Source organism: Chiloscyllium punctatum, chromosome 26 (genome assembly GCF_047496795.1).
Source record: "Chiloscyllium punctatum isolate Juve2018m chromosome 26, sChiPun1.3, whole genome shotgun sequence".
NCBI lineage: Eukaryota > Metazoa > Chordata > Chondrichthyes > Orectolobiformes > Hemiscylliidae > Chiloscyllium > Chiloscyllium punctatum.
Genome location: NC_092764.1, coordinates 25,161,245 through 25,178,852, shown reverse-complemented (window position 1 = coordinate 25,178,852; position 17,608 = coordinate 25,161,245). Strand labels below are relative to the sequence as shown.

The 17,608-nt window shown below is 42.2% G+C and overlaps 1 protein-coding gene across 2 annotated transcripts in view; it reads left to right on the top strand.

The window, feature by feature from the left end:
- plcg2 (phospholipase C, gamma 2) overlaps positions 1 to 17,608 on the top strand; it is a 209,309-nt gene that overhangs the window by 132,110 nt on the left and 59,591 nt on the right. For both annotated transcript variants that reach the window (XM_072595954.1, XM_072595953.1), the window contains exons 6-9: positions 4,024 to 4,107; positions 5,662 to 5,705; positions 7,524 to 7,596; positions 9,415 to 9,516. In XM_072595954.1, the coding sequence (XP_072452055.1) occupies positions 4,024 to 4,107; positions 5,662 to 5,705; positions 7,524 to 7,596; positions 9,415 to 9,516 (303 nt within the window). The remainder of the gene's footprint in view (positions 1 to 4,023; positions 4,108 to 5,661; positions 5,706 to 7,523; positions 7,597 to 9,414; positions 9,517 to 17,608) is intronic.

Sequence of the window (17,608 nt, the reverse complement as noted above, 5' to 3'; positions counted from 1 at the left end):
GCATAGAGGATACAGGAGCCAGTTTCTCTGCGATTCTTTTCTTCGAACTGCTTCACCAGGATCTCGGGAGATTTGGTGAGCTCCTTAACCAAGGTCTGGTGAGTAAGCAAGCCCGCTGTTTCATCTGGCCCTAGCACTAGGTGAGCTTCCTCCTTTTTTTGGCATTCTTTAGCTGCAAGAACAACGGTAAGTCATTATTTTTGTTTTGGGTTTCTAGCTCCTTTACTATGTTTTTAGTAAAGTGAATGGGATGGGTTCAGGCTCTGTTGGATCAGTGTTGTGATATGGACATCTTGTGTTGTGATATGTGTTGTGATAACCTCGACAACGCGATCCTAACAGAACTCCGCCATCTTGGATTTCTTCATCTCTCAAAATTTAAGCTGGGAGTATCTTTGTTATGTCCTAAGTGTAAAGTAAGTATCCGCACTCTCACTCATTTGTTTATGGTCTTGCCACAGGCTCCGTCCATACTGGAATGCTGTGGTAGGGGTTTTAGAATGGGTCTTGGGGACCGAATTTAAGATGGATGCTATCTCTCTTCTCCTGGGCCTACCCAAGAGACCTTCTCTGGATGCTCATGGGCAAAATCTTTCAATATTCTCACTTTTTGTGCAAGGAAAAGTATTTTAATATGTTGGATTTCTGAAAACTCGCCAGGTCTATCAGGTTGGCATAGACTTATCATGGAACATATTCCTCTGGACTTTTTATGAATATGGTACATCAGAAAACTGAAACGTTTTGTCAGATATGGCAGCCCTCTTTGGACTATCTGGATGTAGATTCATCTGCAATCTTAAATAGGGCTTTTGTGTAGCCATGACGGTTTGATCTAGTGTACTTGATGTCCTTGGAGGAAGAATTTCAAATAAATTTGTGTGTATCACTCAATGCTTTCAGAGGTCGGGAGCTAATGTTGTGTTGTGTTGCGCTGTTCTATTTATTTATTTACTTATTTATTAATTATTACTGATTTTCTTATTTCGCACATGCATATAGCTGTGTTTTTTTGTGTTGTTTTTTTCATTATCATATACACATAGAGTAATTTTTTTTTGGATGGCTTGTTGGTGTTGTAATTTCTTGTAATTTTATTAAAAAAAACTTCCTTCAAATAAAAATATCTTTTTAAAAAAAAGAATTAGGGAATGGTATTTTCGAGAATGCTTATCTCTGTCAGCGATGGCGTGATTCCAGCAGGGATCGGTTTGTGCTCCTCATTCTGTGCGTGCGCCGATGTTGGTGCCATTCTGCACATACGCAATATCAGCACCGCTTTTCGTGCTGCACTGCACATGTGCGATGTCAATTGCTGACAGAGCAGCTTTCTGGGAGAGGTACTGTACAGAGAGCAGCTTTCTGACATTTTTTAAGTGTACTACATTAAATTTACTTTTGTTACATAAATAAATACAGTTTCAATCTTCGTTCAGGTTGAGCTATACTCTGCATTAGACATTTGGGTGATTTTTGAGTGACTGTGAGTGATATTTTCTACTGTGCTGCTCCTAACCCCACTTTTCCCATAGGCCCCATTATTTCTATTAAGTGATTTTCTATTAAGCGAGGTTTTGCTGGAACGCGACTATGACGTTATAGCAGAACGACCTGTCCTGAAATATAACTGCAGATCAGTGCATTCAAAAATGAAATTGCTCCATTGTTAAAAAAAAATGTCAATGGAATATTATCTTGGAATTAGAATTCTGTACGTTTAATTTTCCTCTTACCTATCAGCAGGATTTGGAGCTGTTCAAATCAGTTACACAGTAGACCTGAACATAAGATATGCCAGCATCAGGAGCGATAGCAAGATTACAGGCACTCCCCTGAAAGTGAAGGACAGTGATTCAATCAGTGCTTTGGTCTGAGACATTGACATTACCTTATTCAGGAAGGGATCCCCATGCCTTACTTCAAAGAACAAAAGAACAACCATGACAGCTTTCTGCACTGTGACACCCAACACATCTGAAGCAACCATCTACCAAGATCATATTGTAAATGTACCCTTAGAGTTTCAGAATAACCTTTGCATGATGTGAGAATGTACCTCCATATCTCCTGCTCCATGGTTCTTGCCAGCTTGCCTACAATGGGGAGCAGTCTCCCACTAGGGTTAAATCAAAACTGACACTCTTTCAGTGCTCTGAATAGCCTATTTATTGACCTTGTTCTGTCTATAGCAGGTTCCAACAACATCTGTTTGTTCAGATCTTTACAGATCTCCAAGTAGTAAAGTAGTTGCAGCAAGTGTCACAAACACTTGCAAAGTGCTTTCTAGCCTCTTTGCAGACTGCTCTGTGTCCATGTGCTTCATCATGGGAAGCAAATACTGAGAAGTTGTTGAAGTGGTGTAACTAGAACCGTAAAATGTCCCCTTAGGAAGTGAGCAAAGTATATTTCTTCATATGTGTAACAGGCAGAATTGGTCCTCCCTTATTCACTCTCTACAGCTGTTTCAATGCCTTTAACTGCTTTTCACATAAATCGAAGTACCACCATGGCATATCAATGATGTATTAACGCCATTACTGTTCAGAAGCATTAAGCCCAGGCAATTTTTTTCATGCTGTTGAGAGAGTAACAGATAACTCCAACGTTAAACTGTCCATTAGTACACAAATCACACCATTAAGAATACATTTAAAGTATAGGCCCTGAAATTACACTCAGAGTTGTCATTCAAAAGCACAGTACATTTATTTCAGTCCGATGTCTGCAATTTTAATGGTTAAAGTAACTCATTTATTTTAATACATGGGAGCTGGGGTCAGTGTAAGTCCTTAGATTATCTTTTTCCTTATTTTTAATTCATTTGTGGGATGTGGGTATTTCTGACAGCTTTTATCACCCATCCTAATTGCCCAGAGGATAGCTAAGAGTCAACCACATTGCTGTGGATCTGAAGACAGATATAGGTCAGACAAGGTATGGATGACAGTTTTCCTTCCCTAAAATGCATCAGTGTAACCAGGTCGGGTTTTATAGCAATTGTCATGGATCACACAATAGCCATTTAGATCAACTTTCTATTCCAGATTTTCACTGACTTCAAATTTGACCATCTGCCATAATGGAATCCCCAGAATTAATTAGCTTGATTACTAGTCTACTGAAGATTAGAGTGGTGCTGGAAAAGCACAGCAGGTCAGGCAGCATTCGAGGAGCAGGAAAATTGACGTTTCAGGCAGAAACCCGAATCAGGATTTGCACATTCTCCCTGTACCTGTGTTAGTTTCCTCCCACAGTCCAAAAATATACAGGTTAGGTGGATTGGCCAGGGGAAACATAGGGTCCCAGGGATTGGGTGGGATGCTGTTTGGAGGGTCAGTGTGGACTCAGTGGCCCAAATAGCCTGTGTGATTCTATGATTGTGGCTATACTGCCACTTCCATAGTTGTTATAGCTGGTCATATTAAATTTAACCAAGAGAATCATTTAGATCTTGTTGACTTTCACTTTTACAGGAAGCACATTTTTAAGAAAGAAACTCCTGATGATCTTTTGTTTCTTTATATTTTCCAAATGCTCATTACAACTTTAATTGACATTGTTGATAAGATGTTGCCAGCTTTGTTTGTTGTAAGGAGAGAAAGGCCTGGAAAAAGTATATTCACTTAAAAAGTAGTACTTTCCAGCTGCTAAAAAGTTTAAAAAGACACAAAAGCAGGGAATTACAAATACTAGAAATCCGAAGTTTAAAATGGACAATACTGAAAAGTACTCAACAGGACAAGCTGCATCCAAAGATAGAGAGAAACACAATGTTAACATTTCAGGCCATTGACCTTTCATCTGATAGACAGTCCCTCCTAAATAGTGGCATGTTCTCTGCATCCAGAGGTGCTGCGATGATTCAGGTTAATGGGGCAGGCCATTTGCATCCTCGAGCAGCCCAATGTTTTTGATTGAAGTCAGCAATTTGCACCCACTGGGGATATTGTTTGAAAGACATTTCAGTCAGGAATTTTTTCCAAGTATCCCTAGGTAAACTAACTTATGTCAATCCTTACGCAGGACATGGGAAACTCCAAGGATGACTTGAGCTTTGAGCAGTTTCACCAATTCTACAAGAACCTAATGTTTGAAAGCCAGAAAGTAGTAAGTCTATTTTGTCTTGGAAGGTTCGAGCTTATCAATGTTTCAGTAGCAGAATGTGTATATGTTACCAGACCTTTCTTATGCTTTTGCTTAGAAACTCCTTTTCACGGAGTGTGGACACAATAATCAATGAGAAGATCAATGTTCTCAACTCAGTTCAATGAATCCCAGTTATGTTGCAGATTTAGCACTGCTGTTTATCACAACATTTGACTAAAGATCAATGGAAGCTCTAAAGTCTGATTTCTACACAAAACTAATTATCTTCTCTGTTCATTTGGTACTACCTAAACCTAAGTTGTCCAAATATTTATAAAAAGTTGAGTTACAGTAGCCACATTACCATTTTTAAAATCTTTTTGGTCATTAAAATCTAAAATGGTGAAGAAATGTGCTTGCCAAATCCCTCTCCCTCTAATCTGTGTCGCCTTCTTCAGTCAAGAACTTGTCATCATCTACACAGATGTTATGGGTACCACTTCCAGGTGACAAAGATAGAAATAAGACCACTCAGTCAAAACTAACTCAGGATGCTCTGAAGTGGAACTGATAGACAAAGTCAAGAATATGTTTTAACCACCTGCCATCCTGTGGGAATCAATTTAAAATTGACCAGATTTTGACCGTCTGTGTTTCCTAGCATTGAGTTGAACAGTAGGGAAAATATTTGGTCAAAGTTGCTGGGGTCTTTTTTAACACTGAGACCTTACTTTGACTTCTCCAAGGTGTGCTGCCTGAGCAGTGAGGAAGTAACAGTTAGTTTGTCACCAGGCTGTCTTATTGAGGAAGCAGGATGGAGCTAAATGAAGCTTAAAAAGTAAGTTTGAAGGTTTTTCATTGCTTTCCTTGTTGGGCCAGCAGAAACAGCAGTGCTGCTTTGGACCCAACAATGAATGCTGAGACCTCCTTGCCTTGAATATCCCCCAGCCACTCCACAGATTGTCAGGTCCATGCACAGAATGGTACAGTGGCCACTTTGCTACTGCTGACGTTCAGGTTGCAGGATTTTGAGCTGTTACCTGCATCATATGATTAGGAAGTCAGAATTACAATCCACCATGCCTATTTTATCCTCTAAAAGGACCTGATGCATTGGAACACCTCCACCTGCAAGTTCCTGTCCAAGCCATACATCGTCCTCACTCGGGACTGTGTAACTGTCCCTTCATTGTCACTTGTTCAAAATCCTGGAGCTTCCTCCCGACACCCACAAACTGCATAGGTTCAAGAAGGCAACCCACCACCACCTTCCTAAGACCAAATGGGGATGGCAACCTGTGGATTTCTAACCGACACTGCTGCTCCCTCACCTAAAAGTGACCCACAGTTAAAATTAGGGCCTCTTCTGTCACATTATAATTACCGTCCAAGATGACTCCACATGTTGCAGGATTATATAAGTTATTGAAAGTTCACTCCCATAAGGTTCTATAATGTGATCCCCCTCTGCAACCCTGTTATTACTGTTGGGCGCTTTGACTTTACCTTCCTTGCTTTTAAAATAATGTGATGGTTAAAATTAAAACTCATCAGTCAAATGCAATTCTTTTCCAGATTCTCGAAAGCCTTAAAATCGAAGGATCTGTATGCATCCTTGGGTAAGGATATTTTGTGTTTGATTTTAATCTTGGGAAAGTGGAGTTTTGCTTTGTTCATCCAAGGTATCAAGGGATCACAAGGTTAACACAGATAATGGAGACATTTAGTCCATCTGTAATAATCATTGCTGATTTGAAAAATAAAAATACAGACTCTCAATCATGTCAACTAACTGTACATTGGATCATTTTACTACGTGAGCAAAATGTCGCTTTTCCTGCTCCTCGGATGCTGCCTGACCTGCTGTGCTTTTCCAGCACCACACTCTTGACTATAATCTCCAGCATCTGCAGTCCTCACTTTCACCCACTTTACTACGTGACCTGGATCCCTATCAATTTTTGATCAATCTTTGGCAAGATTACCTTCCTCACCTATCTTAAATTCCCCTTTCCCTGGGCCCTTGTTCTGGTGTCTTGGCACATTTTACTATAACATTGCAGAGTTTCTGAATCTGTACCTTTAGTATTTTGCATTTTTTACAGAGACCCCACTCAGTTGTCCCCTCTCGTGGAGTCCTGTTTCAGGCCCTGAAATTCTGTATTGATTCTCTCAGACTGCTGACATAACTTGGCAAGAGACTACTGCATCCTCCAGAGTAAAGATGTAAACATTGGAAGTCATTGCATCTCCTTTTGCTGGGGGTCAACCCATCCCCTGTCATTTCACCAGACATTGATTTGCTCATTTACACATTTAGTCTAACTGCATTTTGTTTTCTTTTACGGGATGTAAAAGACAAGAATTTGTTGCAAAAACAGAAATTGCTGGAAAAACTCAGCAGGTCTGGCAGCATTTGTGGAGAGAAATCAGACTTAATGTTCAGGGTCGAGTGATCATTCTTCAGAATTTGTTGCCCATCTCTAATTGCCCTTCAACTGAAGCACTTGCTAGGGTCATTTCAGAAGCCAGTTAAGAGTGACGTTGCTTTGGCTCTAGAGTCACATCTAGGCCAGATTGAGTAAGGATGGCAGATTTCCTTTTCTAAAAGACATTAGTGAACAAATGGTTTTTAATGACAATCAGTGATAGCTCCCATGGTCACCATTACTGTTCTCTGTACTGAACTGCCCCTACCTAGCTCAGGTTCCTCAATGAATCTGAGCTGTTTGCATTCTAAATCAATCTTACTAATTTAGGATTGGGAGAATAGAGGGCTCAAGACCAGTCCCTGTACACTCCACATAATATTTTAATCCACATCGTTTTGCCCTGACATCAGTCCCCGACAAGTCCTCAATGATTTGTTTCCTTCAACCAACCTTCAATCTTACCAATTTTTCACTTGAAATGCCAATACAGAAAGGAAAACCTTGCAATTTTTATTGTCCCTTTCACAATCTCAGGACGTTAGTTCTTTGCAGCCAATGAGGTATGCTTGAAATATAGTCATTGCTATAAGGTAGGAAACAGTTTGGCCAATTTGTGCCCCCTCAGGTTCTACAAACAGCAATGTGGTGGTGGCAAAGTACCCTGTGTGAGATGTTGATTCAAGGCAAAATGCTAATTAGGGTAGTAGGGAACAGTTCCTCACTATCAAGGTCCATTGAGGTTTAGCATATCATCCAATAGGTAGAACCTCTGATAATGGAGCGCACCCACCTACTGTACAGCCTAGACTCGTTTTCAAGTCTCTTTCTGCTCAAAGATATGCTCCCAATTAACACAGAAGGAAAACACTGCATTCCTTAGAATACAAAATTCTTAGAACAAAGAAGTATTGGCTTCCATTGATGAGGTAGTGTAGTACTCAGCTCCGTTAATCAGATCACAGATCCTCCTCATTCTCTAACATTTAGTTTGCTTTCTCCTTGCAGAAAAACAGATCGGGCCACTGCCTCAGTTTTGTACCTGCATGATTTCCAACGGTTTCTACTCCATGAACAGAAGGTAAAATGATAAATGTCGAGATTGGTATACAAGATACGACAAACTTGTGCTTGAAACATAATTTGCACTTAAGGGTGAGAAAGAATTTCAAAATTAGATGAACATTTTAATCTAAAATGATTGATGCCATTGAAGAGAGGTAGTGTAAGGAATTTTGTCCATGTTTTGGAATAGAGTCATAGAGTCATACAGCATGGAAATAGACCCTTCAGTCCAACCCGTCCATGCCGACCAGATATCCCAACCCAATCTTGTCCCACCTGCCAGCAACTGACCCATATCCCTCCAAACCCTTCCTATTCATATACCCATTCAAATGCCTCTTAAATGTTGCAATTGTACCAGCCTCCACCACATCCTCTGGCATCCTCTCACACTTACCACCCTCAGCATGAAAACGTTGCCCCGTAGGTCTCTTTCATATCTTTCCTCTCTCACCCTAAACCTATGCCCTCTAGTTCTGGACTCCCCAACCCCAGGCAAAAGACTTTGCCTATTTATCCTATCCATGCCCCTCATAAACCTCTATAAGGTCACCCCTCAGCCTCCGACGCTCCAGGGAAAACAGCCTCAGCCTGTTCAGCAACTCCCTATAGCTCAAATCCTCCAACCTTGGCAACATCCTTGTAAATCTTTTCTTTTCAAGTTTCACAACATCTTTCTGATAGGAAGGAGACCAGAATTGCATGCAATATTCCAACATTGCCTAACCAATGTCCTGTACAACCAGAACATGATCTCCCAACTCAATACTCTGACCAATAAAGGAAAGCATACCAAACGCCGCCTTCACTATCCTATCTACCTGCGACTCCACTTTCAAGGAGCTATGAACCTGCACTCCAAGGTCTCTTTGTTCAGTAACACTCTCTAGGACCTTGCCATTAAGTGTATAAATCCTGCTAAGATTAGCTTTTCCAAAATGCAGCATCTCGCATTTATCTGAATTAAATTCCATCTGCCACTTCTCAGCCCATTGGCCCATCTGATCAAGATCCTGTTGAAATGAGTTACTGCTAACACTGGTGGGTTCCACTAAAATCTGGGGGGAGCGGTCACATAAGAAAACTTGTTGCAGCTCATGCAATGGCTCCCAAAATGGGTGATCAGTGCTTCTACCTGAAACTGGCAACAATGTTATATCAATTTGTAAATTGCCATGCTAACCTACTGGTGAAAGAAAGAGTAAAATGCTGAGGGGCTTAATTAACAGTTCTTCAATTGACCATTGCAAGCTGTTCCTTGAATAGACACGCCTTTCTCTTTCAGAAGATACGTTTATGGCACAACAGGGAATACAAGTGCTCCTTCTGGCATTGGCTGAGAGAATTTGACAGGAGTCCCAGTTCTGGATGTGGCCAACCTGGTGTCCAGAATTGGTTCAGAGCAGCTCTGTCTGAGTGGCTCCACCAACTGCCTTCTCCTGTCAACATTGTTACTCCTTCTTTACCAAAAGGGAGGGCAAAGGCTGACATAGTTGCTCCAGGGCAAATGTTGCAGCATGTGTGATAGGTGAGGGAGGGGTGGTGTGTCCCAGCAAGGAATTTATAGATAGTAGAAAATTGGTGGCCAGCAAATTTGGGGAGTTGTCTCCTACTCTTCAAATTCCTGCTGTGAGTCTGGACTGGCAACATTTACTGCAGGTAAAGGACTTCCTTCTTTCCAAACTACAGAAGCTGAGCTGACATTTTATGAAGATAATAATTAGTAGAAAATAATACAGCCTTCCTGTACTGGATATTTTCATCTACTGAAAATCATGTCATTTGAAATTTTCTTTCAGTGCAACCTCACATGCATGCTTTCTCCATAATACAGGAATCATGGGCCAGTGATGTTAAAAAGGTTCGGGAGCTGATGACTAGGTCGATATATGATACTTACAGAGAAACAAATGAACCCTTCTTCTATATTGATGAGGTATGTAAGGTTTCATGATGCACAGCATATTTAATTAGGTATGGTTAAAAATACCCATCTTTTTGACTATTCTCAGTTTTAATTCACATCCAATCATATCTGGTGTACTGATTGCTAAAAATTCATGACTTTAAGCACATTCGTTTGCAATTCTTAAAAGTGGCTGGATCAGTGGGAAGATTTACTCTTTGCAGCTTCCACAGTAGATCCAATAATTCCATACGAGTCTTGTATGAATATCTTCTGCTTCCCCTCACTTCTTGTTCCTGAATTTGGTGCAAGCCTCCCTGTAGCTGCTCACCTGAGAATGGCTCATGTTTCACTCGATTTCCCAGGCTGAGGGAGACATGGTCATTAACTCTCAGACATTTCTGCAAGTTCAGAATTATTTTGCTTCATTTGAAGAATCATAACTGTCCTGAAGTTGGCCTCTCAGTCAGTCACTCTTGTGTTGTCTTTTCTCATTTATTCCCATTCTACGTTACTTTGCAAACACCCACTTTGAGTGTTTCATTTGCCTTTTAAAATCTCTTCAAGATACAGTTTCCACAACTGTTTTTTCCACACCCAGTGACCTTCTATGTAAAGAAATAGTGATGGTATTTATAGTGTGCCCTCTGGTCACTAATTCATTAATAAGTGGAAATATTTGTTTCTGAATTTACCTTATTGGAACCCTTTTTTCATTTTTAACACCCCTTAACCCTCTCTGATCGAGAGAGGCTCCTAACTGCCTAGTCATTCCTCATAACAAATACCTCTCCTCCCTGATTGCACTGTATTGAACCTCTTTGACATCTCCTCAAGGGCCTTAGGGCTTTAGTTAAAACAGGAAACTGGAGCCTGCCCTCACCCCTTCCTTAGATGAACCGAGGGATTAGAGAGCAAGAAATCAGACATAAGGCCAAGCTGTGGAGATTTAATTTTATTATGGTTTCACAGGATGTATGTATCCCTAGGCCAGTTGTCTATTGCCCATCACTGATTACCCTGAACCGTTACAGTCTGTGTGATGTAGGTACAGTCACAAAGTATTGTTAGGAAGGGAGTTATTTGGATTTGGCCCAGCAACAGTGAAGGAATGCCAATATAGTTATGTGCTAGCATGGCCGAAGGCTTCACTCCTCATTTTAAAACTTTAAATTAATAGAATCCCTACAGTGTAGAAACAAGCCCTTCACCTCTACAAAGGGTAACTAGCCCAGATCCATTCCCCTACATTTACCCTTAACCTACACATCCCTGAACACCACGGTCAATTTTAGCATGGCAAATTCACCTGAGTGCACATCTTTGGATTGTGGAATGAAACCAGAGCACCCGGAGAAAACCCGCACAGACAAGGGGAGGATGTGCAAACTCCACAGACAGTTGCCCGAGGCTGGAATTGAACCTAGATCCCTGGCACTATAAGGCAGCAGTGCTAACTACTGACCCACCATATCACCAGTCAGTGTGTCTGCTTAAAAAGCAAATATCTGAAAATTTCACAACTCAGAAGTAGCATTGGTTGGAGTATAGAAGAGTCTCCACAGTAAGGACCAAATGTAACTCTTGGACACAGGCTAACCACTGGTGTGATTCCAGTGTGACAGGCTTATAGTGAGAGTCTCCAACAGAAATGTTGACATAGGAGTACATAATGAGAGAAAAAGTCAGCACAATGTGAGAATAAACACTGCACACAGTTGCTGGAGGAACTTGTCAGTAACTCTGCTTCATAAGTGCTGAAGGAAAAGTATTTGCATTTCTGTATCTTCTTTCAGAACTCTAGAATGAGGCAAAATGCATTACGGACAATTAATAATTTGGAGGTGAAGTCACTGTGGTAGTATTGGAAAAGCGAAGAGTCTGCTTGGTAAATCTTGCTTCGACAGATTGCAGTCCGTGATTGAACACTGTTCACTTTACAGTTTGGAAATAATTTCCTAAAGCAAAAATGAAATATTCAGATGCTGAAAATCTGAAATAAAAACAGGTGATGGAAATACTCAGCAGGTCTGGCAGCATCTGTAGAGATAGAAATAGAGTAGACAGGCTAATTTCACTGATGGGGAGCTTGAAAGTGGAAAAGGCATTAAAACTAATAGGTGGCGGTGCACCTGAAACCCTTCCTGTCTCTGACGGGATTAAGCAGTGAGTAGGAAGGCCCATTGTGGAGGCTTTCCCTGCTATCTTTCGTGACCACTTGAGTACCTCACCCCACTGCCAGTATAGGAGGGACCTGTCACAATACACAACATAGCAAACTGTGGGGGCTGCTTGGACAAGAGAGTCTGCCAATCATAGGCAACCCATTCCTTGATTGAGGTGCCCAGGGATAGCCCAACCCCCTGCCCTTTCTCCCAAAGTGCCTGCCCCTCTCTTTTCCCATGATCATGGGCCATGATGCTGCTCCTGCTTCCCCCATGCCCCTCCTCACTGTCCCCACAGTAGGTCCAATGGACCGTCAATTACTGGGGCCTGATGTACTCCCCAATTTTGGGACCCCATCACTTCTACCGTGTACCTGTGGCCCTACTTGCTCAATGAGCTCCTGGGACTCTGTGAAGGGGACGTTGCCAGCAGCAGCCTCACTTACGCTGCTAAGTTGCTGGTCTGTCATAGCCTTGTGCCTCCCTCTTTGTGGGACCTCTCCCTACCACCCCTTCTGCCGTACACTCCTGAGGTCTCCCCCCTGACTGGTTGGCATCGAGTTTGGTGAGGCTTCCCAAAAAGACACATCATTTATGTCAGCTCTCCAACTGGTGGACAAGACACATTCCCAGTGATCCTGCAACAAGTTTCTGCCCAACATTTTGGGGCATTAGACTGCAGCCTTTGTTTTAGTTTCTTTAGAAGCTTCCAGACCCAGCATCTCATTAGCGTGATTTATCAATAATCCACGGATAGCGCGAGTAGTTTCAGTTATGGTAGTTCCACAGTGGAGGAGGCTTAATCCTAGGGGGAGTTTTAACTTGGGGGAATTCTGTACATGTGCAGATTTAGTAAGGAAGATGTCAACCACTTGGGAACTTCGTTATGAGGAGAGCTTTGATATGGAGAACATTTTAATAAAGGGGATTGCCTCCACATTTACAGTCTTAGAACATGTTTACATTGTAATATTTTTGATTTGTATTCATCATATCAATTCACCTTTCCATAAATTAGGAATAGTCAGGAAATTTAAGATTTTCTTTCTAAATTAAGAGAGAAATCTTTGACGGGCTACAGTTATTCAATGTCAAATTCTTCTCTGAGGAACATTGGTGCAAAACATTGATGTCACAGCTGCTGTCTGAGTTTGTGGAATTATAGAATCCCTACAGTGTGAAGCAGACCATTCTGCCCAACGAGTCCACACTGACCCTCTGAACAGCATCGCATCCAGACCCAACTCCCTACCCTATCCCTTTAACCCCACATTTCCCATGGCTAAACCACCTAACCTACATATCCCTGAACACTATGAGCAATTTAGCACAGCCATTCCACCTAACCCCTGCACAGCATTGGATTGTGGGAGGGAACAGGAGCGCATTTGGAGGAAACCCACGCTAACGTGGCGAGAACATGCAAACTCCACACAGACAGTCGCTCAAGGGTGGAATTGAACCAGAGACCCTGACGCTGGGAGGAGTTAGTGCTGTATTTTATTATTCTTTTCACTGGACTTTATCAAACGAACTACAGTAGTTCAGAAAGGCAGCTCACCACGACTTTCTCAAGGGCAAGTAGCAGCAGGCAAGAGATGTTGGCCAGTCAGCAATGCCCAAGCCCCATGAGTGAATAAGTTTTAAAACATTCACAAAATCAGCAATGTTTCATGTGATACTGAATCTCCTTACTTTGTTTTGTGAATAGCAAAGGAGGCACAGTTTGCAGCAGTAATTTAACAGAGAGGTTGGTGTCTGCTGATGTGCCGGAGATGTGCTTCAGATTTTCGCTGGATGACAGCGGGTGGCACAGCAGAAAAACAAGAATCATTAAAACAATATCATCTGGGATTGCCCAGCCTTGTCCCTCCATGTTCTACAAATTTTACAAACACACAGCATTCTTCTTCCTGTTTAAAATTTCCTCGTACAATTCAACAAATAAATATTCTTATTCGTTTAACTGCACTTGATATGAAACTTGTTGACAATGCTGAATGGTAATTAGAGTCAGACAGTCATAGAGGTGTACAGCACGGAAACAGACCCTTCGGTCCAACACGTCCATGCTGATCACATCTCCTAACCTAGTCTAGTCCCATTTGCCAGCACTTGGCCCATATCCATCTAAACCCTTCCTATTCATATAACCATCCAGATGCAATTGTACCAGCCTTCACCACTTCCTCTGGCAACTCATTCCATATATGCACCACCCTCTGCATGTAAGAGTCACCCCTTAGGTCTATTTTATATCTTTCCCCTCTCACCCTAAACCTATGCCCTCTAGTTCTGGACTCCCCACCCCAGGGAAAAGACTTTGTCTATTTATCCTATCCATGCACCTCATAATTTTGTAAACCTCTATATGGTCACCCCTCAGCCTTCGACGCTCCAGGGAAAACAGACCCAGCCTGTTCAGCCTCTCCCTATAGCTCAGATCCTCCAACCCTGGCAACATCCTTGTAAATCTTTTCTGAACCCTTTAAAGTTTCACAACATCTTTCCGATAGGAAGGAGACCAGAATTACATGCAATATTCCAAAAGTGGCCAAACTAATGTCCTGTACAGCTGCAACATGACCTCCCAACTCCTGTACTCAATACTCTGACCAATAAAGGAAAGCATATCAAATGCCTTCTTCACTATCCTCTCTATCTGCGACTCCACTTTCAAGGAGCTATGGACCTGCACTACAAGATCTCTATGTTCAGCAACACTCCCTAGGACCTTACCATTAAGTGTATAAGTCCTGCTAAGATTTGCTTTCCCGAGGTGCAGCACCTCGCATTTATTTGAATTAAACTCCATCTGCCACTTCTCAGCCCATCGGCCCATCTGGTCAAGATCCTGTTGTAATCTGAGGTAACCTTCTTCAATGACCACTGCACCCCTAATTTTGGGGTTGTCTGCAAACTTACTAACTATACCTCCGAAATTCATTCTGTCAATATTTGGAGATCTGAATGTCTGGTTGAATGGTAAAAGGATTTCTTCTGCTCCATTTACTAAATGCCTGATCACGGTCTGATTTCAGATTAGAAAAGAAGAACATTCCCTGAGGAGAAGCCTCTGTAATGGGATGTCTTGGAAGGGAGCAGGGGGTAGAATCAGTCCCAAAGGAGGATTCAAAAATCAGAAATTACTGGAAAATCTCAGCAGGTCTGGCAGCATCTGTGGAGAGAAATTAGAGTTAATTTTTGGATCCAGTGACCTTTCTTCCAAATGAGGATTCTTCTGCTAGTATATCTGAAATAGATCAAGTCATTCCTATGTCATGGCAGCCACTGAGTGAGCCTGATGATTAGCAGTAGGAGCAAGTGAGAACTGCAGATGCTGGAGATCAGAGTCGATGAGTGTGGTGCTGGAAAAGCACAGCCGGTCAGGCAGCATCCGAGGAGCAGGAGAATCGACGTTTCAAGCATAAGCTCTTCATCAGGAATAAGGGGGTGACCCAAGGAGGCTGAAGGATAAATGGCAGAGGGGTGAGGCGGGGAGGAAGGTAGCGGGGAATGCAATAGGTAGATGACGGTGGGGGGGTAAGAGTGATAGGTTGGAGAGGAGAGTGGATAGGTGCGAAGGAAGGTGGACAGGTAGGACCATTCAAGTGACTTGGCCGCAGAAGACTCTAGGGGTCATTAGTTGCACAGATTCACCACCTCTGCTGAAGAACCTCCTCCTCAGCACAGTTCTAAAAAGTATTTCCTTCACTCTGAGGCTGTGCCCTTGCCTCCTTGACTCTCTCAAAAGCAGAAGCAGCTTCTCCACCTCCACTCTATCCAAGCCTCTCAGTGTTCTGTAAGTTTCAATGAAATCCTTCTCCCATTCTTCTAAACCCCATTGAGTACAGACCCAGAATCCTCAACCACTCCTCACATATCAAGCCCTTAATCCCTGGCATCATTCTTATAAGCCTTTAATTTTTCACAATGCAAGGCCAATTTGTTTAAGTGCATGGCGCCTTTAAATATTTTCGCATATCGTGCAAACTCAGTAAACTAAAGGGTTATCTTATGTTCAGCCTGGGCAGGGGTTCCTGATGAAGGGCTTTTGCCCGAAACGTCGATTTCGCTGCTCGTTGGATGCTGCCTGAACTGCTGTGCTCTTCCAGCACCACTAATCCAGTAAGGGGTTTTTGTGTACCCATGCGAAAAGGAGAGCATACCATCAGTGCTCCATCAGCACTCAGGTCAATGCTGTTTGTCTATCGGGGGCAGGGTTTGACAAAGAATTAAATTCTCAGTTGTCTGTCATCTGATCTGTACCAGCAAAGCAGTATCCAGCTGTATATGGTTCTGCTGGTATCTTTACTGACCACAGCTCCTGGAGGGATGTGAGGATTTTGCATTCTTGCTTCACTTTCCCTCAATCTGTTCTTTTTCATGAAAACACAGCATTAGTTCTCACGTATACACCCAGATCTACTTCACCTCCGCCTGCCCTGACTCCTGTTCTGTTGCTAAATCAATAGACTGCTTCTCTGAAATCCAGTACTGGATTTACAGAAATTTCCTTCAATGAAATATTGAGAAGACTGAAGCCACTATCTTCGGTCTCCAATCCAAACTCCATTGCCCAAGCTATAAACTACCTTCTTCTCTTCCGGCAACCATCTGAGACGAACCCATACTATTCAAAACATGTCTACGTAGCCTTCAGATGTGTTGCAAAAGTCAAATGTACACCAATGCTAAGACTGCCAGTTCTCTCCTCTCGAACATGACCCGACTTTACTCCATCACCTCAGCTCAGCTGCTTCTCAAACCCTCAAACATACTCTATTTTCGCCAGAACTGACTATTCCAAAGCCCCCCTGCTCCCCAAATGATTCCCTCTTTCTGCGTCCTACAATCACACGTCACCTGTCTCTTAACTCACAACATATTCCATTCACCTGTCAACTCATGCTCGCTGACCTACCTTAGCTCCTGGTCAAGCAACATTCTGAGATTAAACACTTGATCCTTATTTCCAAATCTCTCCACCACCTCACCCTCCCCATCTCTAAAATTTCTTTCCACCTCCGCAATCCTCAGAATGCCACTAATTCTGACCATTTGATCATCACTGATTTTAGGTATTCTGCATATTGGTGACTGTGCTTTCACTAATTTAAGCCCGAGGCTGTGAAATTCCTTCCATTGCCCTCTCTGCTTTTGTCTCTTAAGATATCCCTTAAAACCTACAGCTTTCACAAAGCCATTGGTCACATGTCCTTATATCTCTTTATGTAGCTCAGTGTTGAATTTGGAATTTTGCTCTTGTGAAGTGCTTTGGGACATTCGTTGTGTTGAACGTGCTACAGGAATTAAATCATTGTTCTTTATCTGTAGCTGTCCAGTAGCATCATAATCCATTTGATTCACAGTAATACAAAGGTAGCACATTCTACTTTGCTCTATATTCAGGAGATTGATCAATTGTGTGACAGTGATTTGATCAGCCTATACAGGTAGCTTTAAATCCTGCTTTGGACATTTCACTGTAGACATAGAAACTGTCAGATGGGACATCACAAAAACAGATATAAATCAAAGAGCCCAACTGAGACTTTAGTCTCCTTTTCCTTATGGACTAGACCCAACTGTGCAGGCTGCCAGCCGAGAGGACTATTGGTTTTTTGTGTGTCCCTGTCATCTCCATGTACATCGGGTGAGCAATGCTGAGGGACTGTGTTGAAGAGAATACACTGGAGCCAGAAACTGGACTAAATGTGAGATCTCTATATTTGTAATTCCCAGAGAAGCCACAGGGTGTCAGCACCATCCTGAGTCTGAAATACTACTTTTGTTTGTGTCAGCCATTAGCAGAAAAGTCTTGAAATCTTCTGTGCAGTTTGATTGGAAAGCCTTGATCTTGTGAACTTTACCAACCCGGGTCGGAAAATTTTTGATGGAAGGAGGAGAGAGTGAGACACACAAGAATCATTAAAAATACTGAAAGAAGAACACTC